Source organism: Manis javanica, chromosome 5 (genome assembly GCF_040802235.1).
Source record: "Manis javanica isolate MJ-LG chromosome 5, MJ_LKY, whole genome shotgun sequence".
NCBI classification, from domain to species: Eukaryota; Metazoa; Chordata; class Mammalia; order Pholidota; family Manidae; genus Manis; species Manis javanica.
The window spans coordinates 48,499,805-48,513,597 of record NC_133160.1 but is presented as its reverse complement, the minus strand read 5'-3'; the positions used below and the strand labels follow the sequence as shown (position 1 = coordinate 48,513,597).

The 13,793-nt window shown below is 42.8% G+C and overlaps 1 protein-coding gene across 2 annotated transcripts in view; it reads left to right on the top strand.

The window, feature by feature from the left end:
• Positions 1–1,016: 1,016 nt before the first annotated feature.
• The window catches only part of NAPB (NSF attachment protein beta), an 87,171-nt gene continuing 74,394 nt past the window's right edge, over positions 1,017–13,793 (top strand). The window contains exon 1 of one of the 2 annotated variants that reach the window (XM_037022442.2): positions 1,017–1,195. In XM_037022442.2, the coding sequence (XP_036878337.1) occupies positions 1,098–1,195 (98 nt within the window). In that variant the 5' untranslated portion in view covers positions 1,017–1,097. The remainder of the gene's footprint in view (positions 1,196–13,793) is intronic. The other variant, XM_037022441.2, reaches the window with a different exon arrangement.

Genomic DNA, 13,793 nt, shown 5'->3' with positions numbered 1-13,793 from the left:
TCAAAGAGAGTAATTCCTGTCCTAGTAAATAAACTCTGCCTGCAGGTCTGAGATTTCCTACTATCTCCAGAATATCTGCAATGTAAGGACCTCTGTGATATGTTTTAGTTTTTTCTCTCCAGGAGTTTGGCCGTTCTGCTTTGCCCTCTAAAGACAGTCTTCATTTTCTTAGATATGTGCGTCAGTGCCCACAGTGTATTTATTTGAAGTTGTCACAAGTTCTCATTTGGCAGTGACTTTCGTATTTGCTTCACCACTTCTGCTTTAGCATTGCCAATTGTAAATGGCCTAGACTTTGTATGAAAAAATAACTCGTTGGGACGGGCCTGGAAATTGTTGGCACAAGAGAGCATCTATGGATACCTCCCGTAGGAGATTAGGAGCCTTCCCAGCTGGCAGGAATTGTGTCCCAGGAGACCTACCCCCTGTGGCCAGCATTATGTAAAAGGTAGGATAGCCCAGTGCTTCACACTAGAATAATTCAGTCAACAGAAGATTCTGCATGTATTACACAACGTAACTCATTTATAACCAAGAAGAGAGGACCAACAGAAAGTTGTAATATGGGATTTATGTTGGGGAGAATGATGCATTCCTAAGCGTCTCGCTCTGGAGATGGAAGTGACTTTCTGCCAGCCGTTGCGGGCGGGCGGGCATCACACGGCTAACCGAACAGCCTTCCGTGGCTGCATCCGGTTCCCTTTGCGGGACTGAGCGCAGGCCGTATGTCCCAGCGCTAGTCGGTCTTCGCGTCCACCTCAGGGCCCTGCCAGTCCAGTGCCGCAGGGAGGTTGGAACCAACGCGACGCTGAGTTTCTGCAGTTTTCGTGGAAAGCCGCGGTCACTGGAACGACGCAAACGCCCCTGGCCCAGGACCCTCAATAGGCCCGCCTCGCCCCATCCTGGCCCGCCGTGCCCTGCGGCCTTCTGGGAACTGTAGTCGGCCCGCCTGCGCCAGCGCCTCCAGGGCCCGGCCTGGACTACAAATCCCTACGGGTCCCGCGCGCTGCGCCTGCGCTCTCATCGCTACCAGAGGAAAGGCGTGAAGGCGCGTCTGAACTGGTGGGGAGGTTGCGGTGGCGGCGGCAGCTGGGGGCATGGATAACGCGGGGAAGGAGCGTGAGGCGGTGCAGCTGATGGCAGAGGCCGAGAAGCGGGTCAAGGCTTCCCACTCCTTCCTCCGAGGGTTGTTTGGGTGAGCGCCAGTCCGCGGGTGACCTGGGAGCGTCTCCGTGTCCGGCCGTTCCCCTGCAGGCTTTCCCCCGCGATTTCCTCGGGCCCCTCAGAGGGCCCAGGCGCCCACCGGGACCGTCCCAAGGTCCTCGGCCCCCGCTCCCCGCCGGGGAGCCCCTAGGCTGCCCAAAACGCCGTACGCGCCCCCTCGGGCCCCGCGCTGGTGCGGGTCCCCGGGCCTTGCCGGTGCACGGCTGCCCGGGGTGTGTGGGAAACTCACTGACGTAGCGAGACGGATTTTTCTTTTCGTCTCGGCCCATTCCCGCATCGCTGGGAGAACCGTGCCGGGGTGAGGAGGGCCGAGAGGAGCAGGAGGACCCCTGGCCTGCGCTCGGGGGGGTGGGGGCGTCCGGCTGAGCGGTGCGCCCTGGTTCAGCGATCGTGTATCAGATTGCCTGGCGCCAAGTAGACGTTCAATAAATAGTCGTTGGATGAACGAATGCGTTTCCTCAGCATAGTGTATTTTCTAACCAGAGATGATTGTCTTAGCCAGGGCCTCCTGTTTGATTAAGAATAACCCAATTCTGTTTAGAGTCGGGGCCTGTCGGGAATCCAGATAATTTGTTCTGCTAGGAAAGGTTTTAAATTCGGACTTACCAAAAGGCAAAGCCTGCATGGACAGTTTTTGGAGGAATTCTGGGCGGTTGAATATGTGAATGATTCAGCTGTTTAGGGTGAGGGAGAGGCAGAAATTTCGCGGTGGTTTTCTGTTTTTTTCCTTTTGAAAGTGAAAGATAAACTGCTGACACCAAGAGCATATTTTTGTTCTTGAGAAGGACCAGTGTTCCATATTTAACCATTGCATTTTTAGACGTAGTTTTATTTCTGTACAGATTGTTTGGAATCTTCTTGTTTTGCCACCTTCATCCTTTAATAATAATATTGTCGCACTGTTGGTACATATCCAGGAAATGCTTAAATGTGAGTTCTGTTCAGGGCCTGGCGAGTGCAAGATGCACAGATGCATAAAGGGAGGGATTTCTGTTCTCAGGGACCTCTCAGAGCTCATTTACCCAGCTGGTTTCTCAGTTTCTCCTGTGATGTGCAGTTTGGAACATACCAGTTGATTGTTAAGTTTGTTCCCTTTAAGAGTTGTGACAATACATAAGGAGCACTGTCTTATACTTGATACTAACACCAAACAGTAGCTCCTTTCTCAGATTCACAAAACAATCAAAATAGATTCAGATAAAATTTAATGTCGTTGCACCTCATGCCAGGATGTCATATTAATGTCACAGCATATTTCAAGTCAGGATGTGCTTCCCTGGAAGAGAATCTGTAATTGGAGGAGTGAAAAAGCATTACTTGTCTCGGGAAATACTCTTTTTTGTGAAGATAGAGGTGTTGTGTTACTGTTCTTGTGCAACTAGGCCAAGCATTGAGCCAGTATCCTAAAAGGATTTTGAAAAGGCTTTTTGTCTTGAAAGAAATGTATTTTTCTTCTCGAGTGTTGATGATTTATTTCATTGACAGTTCATCTAGAAAGACTTTAACCTTCACAAGTGACACTCTTTCTACGTGAAAGTCATTGCACTCTTTGTAGGGCTGACATGGAAACAGCAGGTCAGTTTATTCTCCCAGCTTTAGGCCCTGGCGCAAGTTACTTAGCTTCTTCATGCCTCAGTTTCCTCTGCTATAAAATGGGGGCAACAACAGTACATGGCATAGTTAGCGTTCAATGAATTCTTGTCAAACGTTTACAACTTGGAGATAATTATTATAAAATATTAATTAGCAAATTCATCAAAATTGTCAGCCCCAGTTAGGTATCAAGGAAGTGGAGAGCCAGACAGATTAAGTGACTTTGCCAAAGTCATTTCAGAGCCAAAACATTTTGGACTGGATCACTGCTCTTTTAGTGAAATGAAATATTTGAAAGAGCATATCATATTAAGTATTATTTGCAATGGATGACCGTTTTATTTTCAGTAATTATTGGCTCTGGGAAAGCTTGGGGAAGAAGAGTAGTTGGACATTCTGTGAGTTTTAATAGTATTATATGATTATTGGAAGCCAAAAACCAGGCCTAGTTTCTCTGTCAGCTACAATGGAAAACAGCTTCTATATCGGTTAATTTAGGTGTTTTAGAATCTTACATTTTATCTGGCATCGCTTGCTCCTTTCATCAGCCTTCTAGGCTGAAATGCATGTTACTCTATCCTACCTCCTTAGCTGTGGGATTCTTCCTTCTACTTGTTATTTATTTAAACTACAGTGTAGTCCATCTCCCTGTGGGAGTCTTGACTTAACAAAACTCACATACCAACATGAGTATTGTCAAGCCCATGCACTTCAGAGCTGACTGGTTAGTGCTTCAAGGGGCTCAGGTGAGGCTATAGTGAGGCTATGGCTGCCACTAAAGGAGCCCAGCATGGTGCAGAGGATTCACATCACTTGATGCGGTCCAGCTGCGCCGAGTTGAGCAGGTCCTGAAGTGTGGAAGGGGGGTGAAGAAAACAAAGAAAGGACTGGGAGGGCTGACGCTCCTGTGCGTCAACAGCAAAGCTTTATTAGAGTCGAGAGTATTTATACAGCAAAGAAGGCACACTATTCCAGGAAATAGCATTATCCAATAGACAATCAAGCACAGTATTGATGTCAGCGGTAGCCGGGCAAAGGTAGGCACAGCAGGGTTCCTTCAGTTGCTCATGGAATGTGTAAACAGGATGTTCTTTGTTCTCCATTCCGTGCCACATCAGCAAGTGGGGGAAGGGGCATCAGCCCGCTCCCCACATCTCCCCCTTTTTTATTTTATAAGAGGGTGACAGCGCCTGTCTTAGGTGTTCCTGGATGACTTATCTGGACTTACCCGTCATTGGTACCCACATTCCATCATGAGGGCCCTGTCTTAGGTTACCAGAGGTCTCCAAGACACTTACCCGTCGTTGACTATCCTGTCCGCTTCTCCACATCCATATAAGGAGGGTGGCGTTTAAGAGCTAGCATATGGGTCTCGGAACCCAGTTGCGAAAAGGACTGTAATCCTAGTTTGATGACACAAATTTCATTATAAGCTGCATGAAATTTCAATTGGTGCCTTAACTTTAGGCCCTGAACCTCTTCACCCAAATACATGACCATGTCATACAGGGCATTAAGCGTATGACTTATTTTCTCATCAATATTCCCTTGATCATTAAGAGCCTGAGTTGCATTTTGGGTCAAACCATTGACATAGATTGCAGTTTGTACATTCTCGTTAATGCTACAGTAGAAGATACAATAAAGGAAATTAAAGATAACAACCCTACAATTATGAGGCCCACAGCTCTCTTGGGACTGTCTAGAGCTTTCTTCAATTCTATCAATACTTACAGGCCCTTATCATCATACCAAGGTCCCGTGTGGTTCACAGGAATCAAAAGGAAAGGGGATTGCTTAAGTAAAATAAACCATGGTATTGTTGGACACAGAAGAGATGCAGCTAGTGAGACTGCAATTTTTACAGGCAATGTGAAATGTTTTTTTCTGATGCAATTGTAAATGGAATTGTTTTCCTGATTTCTCTTTCTATTGGTTCATTGTTAGTGTATAGGAAAGCTACAGATTTCTGTGTGTTGATTTTGTATCCTGCAACTTTGCTGTATTCCGGTATCAGTTCTAGTAGTTTTGGAGTGGAGTCTTTAGGGTTTTTTATGTACAATATCATGTCATCTGCAAATAGTGACAGTTTAACTTCTTTACCAATCTGGATTCCTTGTATTTCTTTGTTTTGTCTGATTGCCATGGCTAGGACCTCCAGTACTATGTTAAATAACAGTGGGGAGAGTGGGCATCCCTGTCTAGTTCCCGATCTCAGAGGAAATGCTTTCAGCTTCTCGCTGTTCAGTATAATGTGGGCTGTGGGTTTATCATATATGGCCTTTATTATATTGAAGTACTTGCCCTCTATACCCTTTTTGCTGAGAGTTTTTATCATGAATGGATGTTGAATTTTGTCAGATGCTTTTTCAGCATCTATGGAGATGATCATGTGGTTTTTGTCTTTCTTTTTGTTGATGTGGTGGATGATGATGATGGATTTTCAAATGTTGTACCATCCTTGCATCCCTGGGATGAATCCCACTTGCTCATGGTGTATGATCCTTTTGATATACTGTTGAATTCTGTTTGCTAATATTGTATTGAGCATTTTTGCATCTACATTCATCAGGGATATTGGTCTGTAATTTTCTTTTTTGGTGGGGTCTTTGCCTGGTTTTGGTATGAGGGTGAGGTTGGCTTCATAGAATGAGTTTGGGAGTATTCCCTCCTCTTCTATTTTTTGGAAAACTTTAAGGAGAATGGGTATTATGTCTTCTCTGTGTGTCTGATAAAATTCCGAGGTAAATCCGTCCAGCCCCGGGGTTTTGTTCTTGGGTAGTTTTTTGATTACCGTTTCAATTTCTTAGCTCGTAATTGGTTTGTTTAACTTTTGTGTTTCTTCCTTGGTCAGCCTTGGGAGGTTATATTTTTCTAGGAAGTTATCCATTTCTTCTAGGTTTTCCAGCTTGTTGGCATATAGGTTTTCATAGTAGTCTTTAATAATTCTTTGTATTTCTGAGGAGTCTGTCGTGATTTTTCCATTCTCATTTCTGATTCTGTTTATTTGGGTTGATTCTCTTTTTCTCTTAACAAGTTTGGCTAGAGGCTTATCTATTTTGTTTATTTTCTCAAAGAGCCAGCTCTTGGTTTCATTGATTTTTGCTGTTGTTTTATTCTTCTCAATTTTGTTTATTTCTTCTCTGATCTTTATTATGTCCCTCCTTCTGCCGACTTTAGGCCTCATTTGTTCTTCTTTTTCCAGTTTTGATAATTGTGATGTTAGACTATTCATTTGGGATTGTTCTTCCTTCTTCAAGTGTGCCTGGATCGCTATATTCTTTGTTCTTAAGACTGCTTTTGCTGCATCCCACAGAAGTTGGGGCTTTGTGTTGTTGTTGTCATTTGTTTCTATATATTCCTTGATCTCTATTTTGATTTGTTCATTGATCCATTGATTATTTAGAAGCATGTTGTTAAGCCTCCATGTGTTTGTGAGCCTTTTTTTTTCTTTGTAGAACTTATTTCTAGTTGTATGCCTTTGTGGTCTGAAAAGTTGGTTGGTAGAATTTCAATATTTTGGAATTTACTGAGGCTCTTTTTGTGAGCTAGTATGTGGTCTATTCTGGAGAATGTTCCATGTGCACTTGAGGAGAATGTATATCCTGTTGCTTTTGGATGTAGAGTTCTATAGATGTCTATTAGGTCCATCTGTTCTAGTGTGTTGTTCAGTGCCTTTGTGTCCTTACTTATTTTCTGCCCGGTGGATCTATCCTTTGGGGTGAGTGGTGTGTTGAAGTCTCCTACAATGAATGCATTGCAGTCTATTTCCCTCTTTAGTTCTGTTAGTATTTGTTTCACAAATGCTGGTGCTCCTGTGTTGGATGCATATATATTTAGAATGGTTATATCCTCTTGTTGGACTGAGCCCTTTATCATTATGTAGTGTCCTTCTTTATCTCATTACTTTCTTTGTTTTGAAGTCTATTTTTTCTGATATTAGTACTGCAACCCCTGCTTTCTTCTCACTGTTGTTTGCCTGAAATATGTTTTTCCATCCCTTGACTTTTAGTCTGTGCATGTCTTTGGGTTTGAGGTGAGTTTCTTGTAAGCAGCATATAGATGGGTCTTGCTTTTTTATCCATTCTATTACTCTGTGTCTTTTGATTGGTGCATTAAGTCCATTTACATTTAGGGTGATTATTGAGAAATATGTACTTATTGCCATTGCAGGCTTTAAATCCGTGGTTACCAAAGGTTCAGGGTTAGCCTCTTTAGTATCTTACTGCCTAACTTAGGTCACTTATTGAGCTGTTCTATACACTGTCTGGAGATTCTTTTCTTCTCTCCCTTCTTATTCCTCCTCCTCCATTCTTCATATGTTGTGTGTTTTGTTCTGTGCTCTTTTTAGGAGTGCTCCCATCTAGAGAAGTCCCTGTAAGATGCCCTGTAGAGGTGGTTTGTGGGAAGTAAATTCTCTCAGCTTTTGCTTGTCTGGGAATTGTTTAATCCCACCATCATATTTAAATGATAGTCGTGCTGGATACAGTATCCTTGGTTCAAGGCCCTCTGTTTCATTGTATTAAATATATCATGCCATTCTCTTCTGGCCTGTAGGGTTTCTGTCGAGAAGTCTGATGTTAGCCTGATGGGTTTTCCTTTATAGGTGACCTTTTTCTTTCTAGTTGCCTTTAAAACTCTTTGCTTGTCCTTGATCCTTGCCATTTTAATTATTATGTGTCTTGGTGTTGTCCTCCTTGGATCCTTTCTGTTTGGGGTTCTGTGTATTTCCATGGTCTGTTCGATTATTTCCTCCCCCAGTTTGGGGAAGTTTTCAGCAATTATTTCTTCAAAGACACTTTCTATCCCTTTTCCTCTCTCTTCTTCTGGTACCCCTATAATACGGATATTGTTCCTTTTGGATTGGTCACATAGTTCTCTTAGTATTGTTTCGTTCCTGGAGATCCTTTTATCTCTCTCTATGGCAGCTTCTGTATGTTCCTGTTCTCTGGTTTCTGTTCCTTCAATGGCCTCTTGCATCTTATCCATTCTGCTTATAAATCCTTCCAGGGTTTGTTTCACTTCTGTAATCTCCTTCCTGGCATCTGTGATCACCCTCTGGACTTAGCTCTTGCATATTTCTCTGCATCTCTGTCAGCATGTTTATGATTTTTATTTTGAATTCTTTTTCAGGAAGACTGGTTAGGTCTGTCTCCTTCTCAGGTGTTGACTCTGTGATCTTTGTCAGCCTGTAGTTTTGCCTTTTCATGGTGATAGAGAGAGTTTGCAGAGCTGGTACGAGTGACAGCTGGAAGAGCTTTCCTTCTTGTTGGCTTGTGGCCTTCCTCTCGTGGGAGAATAGTGACCTCTAGTGGCTTGTGCTGGGCAGCTGTGCGCAGACAGGGCTTCTGCTTCCTGCCTGGCTGCTATGGAGTTTATCTCCGCTGTTGCAGTGGGCGTGACCTCGCTTGGGCTGCTGCTCCAAAATGGTGGAGCCCCGTTGGAGGGGGAGCGGCCAGGAGGCTAGTTATCTCCGTAAGGGGCCTCTGTGCTCCCTGCTGCCCAGGGGGTTAGAGTGCCCAGAGAACCCGAGATTCCCTGTCTCTCGACTAAGTGTCCTGCACTCCCCCTTTAAGACTTCCCAAAAGCACTCTCCAAACCAAAACAACAACAGCAACAACAACAATTAATTAATTAATTAATTAAAAAAAAAGAAAAAGCACGATTTTCTTTGTCCTCAGGTGCCAGTCTCAGGCACCTGCTCACTGGTCTTGCTTCCCTGTTTCCCTAGTATTGGGGTCCCTGTCCCTTTAAGACTTCCAAAAAGCACTCACCAAAAAAAAGAGGAAAAAAAAAAACAATCGCCGCTACCATTTCTTTGTTCTCCGGCGTCGGCCTTAGGCACCCACTCATCGGTCCTGCCGCCCTGTTTCCCTAGTATCCAGGACCCCACGCTTGCACTGTGTCTGCCCTCTGGTCTGGAATCCTGGGGCTGGGTGTTCAGCAGTCCTGGGCTCCTTCTCCCTCCCTACTGACTCCTCTCCTCCTGCCAGGAGCTGGGGGGAGGGGCGCTCGGGTCCCTTCAGGCCAGGGCTTGTATCTTACCCCCTTTGGGAGGTGCTGGGTTCTTACAGGTGTGGATGTGGTTTGGATGGTGTTCTGTGTCCTCTGGTCTCTATTTTAGGAAGAGTTGTCTTTGTTATATTTTCATAGATATATGTGGTTTTGGGAGTAGATTTCTGCTGCTCTACTCATGTCACCATCTTGGCTCCGTCCCCGAAACATTTTTTTTTTTTTTTTTTTTTTTGAGAGGGCATCTCTCATATTTATTGATCAAATGGTTGTTAACAACAATAAAATTCAGTATAGGGGGGTCAATGCTCAATGTACAATCATTAATCCATCTCAAGCCTAATTCTCGTCAGTCTCCAATCTTCTGAAGCATAACGAACAAGTTCTTACATGGTGAACAAATTCTTACAGAGTGAATAAATTCTTACATGGTGAACAGTACAAGGGCATTCATCACAGAAACTTTCGGTTTTGATCATGCAATATGACCTATAAACCATCAGGTCAAATATGAATATTCATTTGATTTTTGTACTTGATTTATATGTTGATCCCACATTTCCCCTATTATTATTATTATTTTTATTTTTAATAAAATGCTGAAGTGGTAGGTAGATGCAAGATAAAGGTAGAAAACATAGTTTAGTGCTGTAAGAAGGCAAATGTAGATGATCAGATGATCAGGTGTGTGCCTATGGACTAAGTATTAATCCAGGCTAGACAAGGGCAGCAAGACATCCACGGATGCAGAAGATTTCTCTCAAAGCAGGGGGGGTGAGGTTCTGAGCCTCACCTCTGTTGATCCCCAAATTCTCACCTGATGGCCCCCCTGCGACTGTGCCTGTCTTAGGTTGTTCCTCCCTTGAGGAATCTTACCCGTCTCTGGCTAACCAATCATCTTCCGGGGCCATACAGGGAAATGTAAAGTTGGTAAGTGAGAGAGAAGCCATATTGTTTGCAAAGGTTAGCTTTTTACTTCTTTGCAGATTTATGCCCTGTGGCTTCTATGCCCAGCACTTGTCTCGAGGTATCTTTACCACCTGGAGGAATTATGATACTCGGTAAATTCGATATGAGGCACGAATTCTATTTAAGGTTTGTAATTAGGAAGGAAGAAGAAAAGCTATAGATGTAGCATATGAAGGAAACTTGGGAGGATTGATTATTTCTTTGACATATCTTCTTGTATAGTACCTTAAGTATGTATAGGTTTTAAACTACTAACTAATTTGCACACACATATTAACATAATAGGAATACGGTGACATAAACAAAGCAAATCTATAATTACCAGCCATCTCCAGTGAAGCCAAGAAAACCATTTAGGCACCCTAGGCATTTGTGAAAATTTATCTATGATATGATGGATATTTTCCAACTGTACTTGAACCATCAGACAAATTAAAGCAGCCCATTTCTGGGATCTGTTCACATCCCATATGTTCTTTTAACCATAGATAGTCTATAGTCATGAGATTTTGGGGTGCTACAACTTGCACCCCTCCCAACTCCTGGTTGAGTTCCAACAGTACAGATCCAGTCAAATTCGTTGTCTCACTGTATGCACATGCCAGCCTAGACATCTCCCTCCTCCTTCTTATGGCAAGTCCAGGAGACGGTGGGCTGGATGCAGCCACAACAGCAGCATCGTCCGGATCCCTGTGGAGGCTTTTTGATGATCATCCCCCGGCACGAGTCCTCCAGAGAGTGCTGATGCCGGAAGCTCCTCCTCATATCGTATCTTAGTTCATTTTCTGGGTATCCAAGCTAGGCCTTGATCTTCTGCGTAGAAACAAACAGACCCTTTGCCCACACTTTGACATGCCCTCTATACCACTGTGCAGAACTCATTGGAGGTCAGCACACAGTAACTGCTTTTTTTTTTTTTTTTTTTTAATTAAGAGAAAGGAATATTATCAGAAAAGAGTACCTCCATAGCTGATCATCTGACACCCTTTAAGTGATCAACATTAAGGATATTTAAAGCATGCGTTGATTTTTGATTTACCAATAGTTTTATCCTGTTAAGGAGTAATCCCTCTTTTCCTTCTTTCTTTCTTTCTTTCTTTTTTTTTTTTTTTTAAATTTTTAATCTACACTTACATGAAGAATACTATGTTTACTATGCTCTCCCCTATATCAGGTCCCCCCTAACAACCACATTACGGTTACTGTCCATCAGCTTAGCAAAATGTTGTAGAGTCACTACTTGTCCTCTCTGTGTTGTGCAGCCCACCCTCCCCTTGCTCCCTCCCCCTCATGCATGCTAATCTTAATAACCCCCTTTTTCTTCCCCCCCCTTATCCCTCCCTGCCCACCCATCCTCCCCAGTTCCTTTCCCTTTGGTACCTGTTAGTCCATTTTTGGGTTCTGTAATTCCACTGCTGTTTTGTTCCTTCAGTTTTTCCTTTGTTCCTATACTCCTCAGATGAGTGACATCATTTGGTATTTCTCTTTCTCTGCTTGGCTTATTTCACTGAGCATAATACTCTCCAGCTCCATCCATGTTGCTGCAAATGGTTGGATTTTTCCACTTCTTATGGCTGAGTAGTATTCCATTGTGTATATGTACCACATCTTCTTTATCCATTCATCTACCGATGGACATTTAGGTTGCTTCCAATTCTTGGCTATTGTAAATAGTGCTGCGATAAACATAGGGGTGCATCTGTCTTTCTCAAACTTGATTGCTGCGTTCTTAGGGTAAATTCCTAGGAGTGGGATTCCTGGGTCAAAAGGTAGGTCTGTTTTGAGCATTTTGATGCACCTCCAAACTGCTTTCCACAATGGTTGAACTAATTTACATTCCCACCAGCAGTGTAGGAGGGTTCCCCTTTCTCCACAGCCTCGCCAACATTTGTTGTTGTTTGTCTTTTGGATGGCAGCCATCCTTACTGGTGTGAGGTGATACCTCATTGTAGTTTTAATTTGCATTTCTCTGATAATTAGCGATGTGGAGCACCTTTTCATGTGTCTCTTGGCCATCTGTACCTCTTTTTTGGAGAACTGTCTGTTCAGTTCCTCTGCCCATTTTTTAATTGGGTTATTTGTTTTTTGTTTGTTGAGGCGTGTGAGCTCTTTATATATTCTGGACGTCAAGCCTTTATCGGATCTGTCATTTTCAAATATATTCTCCCATACTGTAGGGTTCCTTTTTGTTCTATTGATGGTGTCTTTCGCTGTACAGAAGCTTTTCAGCTTAATGTAGTCCCACTTGCTCATTTTTGCTGTTGTTTTCCTTGCCCGGGGAGATATGTTCAAGAAGAGATCACTCATGTTTATGTCTAAGAGGTTTTTGCCTATGTTTTTTTCCAAGAGTTTAATGGTTTCATGCCTTACATTCAGGTCTTTGATCCATTTTGAGTTTACCTTTGTATATGGGGTTAGACAATGGTCCAGTTTCATTCTCCTACATGTAGCTGTCCAGTTTTGCCAGCACCATCTGTTGAAGAGACTGTCATTTTGCCATTGTATGTCCATGGCTCCTTTATCAAATATTAATTGACCATATATGTTTGGGTTAATTTCTGGGGTCTCTAATCTGTTCCACTGGTCTGTGGCTCTGTTCTTGTGCCAGTACCAAATTGTCTTGATTACTATGGCTTTGTAGTAGAGCTTGAAGTTGGGGAGTGAGATCCCCCCTACTTTATTCTTCTTTTTCAGGATTGCTTTGGCTATTCGGGGTCTTTGGTGTTTCCATATGAATTTTTGAATTATTTGTTCCAATTCATTGAAGAATGTTGCTGGTAATTTGAGAGGGATTGCATCAAATTTGTATATTGCTTTCGGCAGGATGGCCATTTTGACGATTTTAATTCTTCCTAGCCATGAGCATGGGATGAGTTTCCATTTATTAGTGTCCCCTTTAATTTCTCTTAAGAGTGACTTGTAGTTTTCAGAGTATAAGTCTTTCACTTCCTTGGTTAGGTTTATTCCTAGGTATTTTATTCTTTTTGATGCAATGGTGAATGGAATTGTTTTCCTGATTTCTCTTTCTATTGATTCGTTGTTAGTGTATAGGAAAGCTACAGATTTCTGTGTGTTGATTTTGTATCCTGCAACTTTGCTGTATTCCGATATCAGTTCTAGTAGTTTTGAAGTGGAGTCTTTAGGGTTTTTTATGTACAGTATCATATCATCTGCAAATAGTGACAGTTTAACTTCTTCTTTACCAATCTGGATTCCTTGTATTTCTTTGTTTTGTCTGATTGCCGTGGCTAGGACCTCCAGTACTATGTTAAATAACAGTGGGGAGAGTGGGCATCCCTGTCTGGTTCCCGATCTCAGTGGAAATGCTTTCAGCTTCTCGCTGTTCAGTATAATGCTGGCTGTGGGTTTATCATATATGGCCTTTATTATGTTGAGGTACTTGCCCTCTATTCCCATTTTGCTGAGAGTTTTTATCATGAATGGATGTTGAATTTTGTCAAATGCTTTTTCAGCATCTATGGAGATGATCATGTGGTTTTTGTGTTTCTTTTTGTTGATGTGGTGGATGATGTTGATGGATTTTCGAATGTTGTACCATCCTTGCATCCCTGGGATGAACCCCACTTGGTCATGGTGTATGATCCTTTTGATATACTGTTGAATTCTGTTTGCTAGTATTTTATTGAGTATTTTTGCATCTACATTCATCAGGGATATTGGTCTGTAATTTTCTTTTTTGGTGGGGTCTTTTCCTGGTTTTGGTATTAGGGTGATGTTGGCTTCATAGAATGAGTTTGGGAGTATTCCCTCTTCTTCTATTTTGTGGAACACTTTAAGGAGAATGGGTATTATGTCTTCTCTGTGTGTCTGATAAAATTCCGAGGTAAATCCGTCCGGCCCCGGGGTTTTGTTCTTGGGTAGTTTTTTGATTACTGTTTCAATTTCTTTGCTTGTAATTGGTTTGTTTAACTTTTGTGTTTCTTCCTTGGTCAGTCTTGGGAGGTTGTATTTTTCTAGGAAGTTGTCCATTTCTT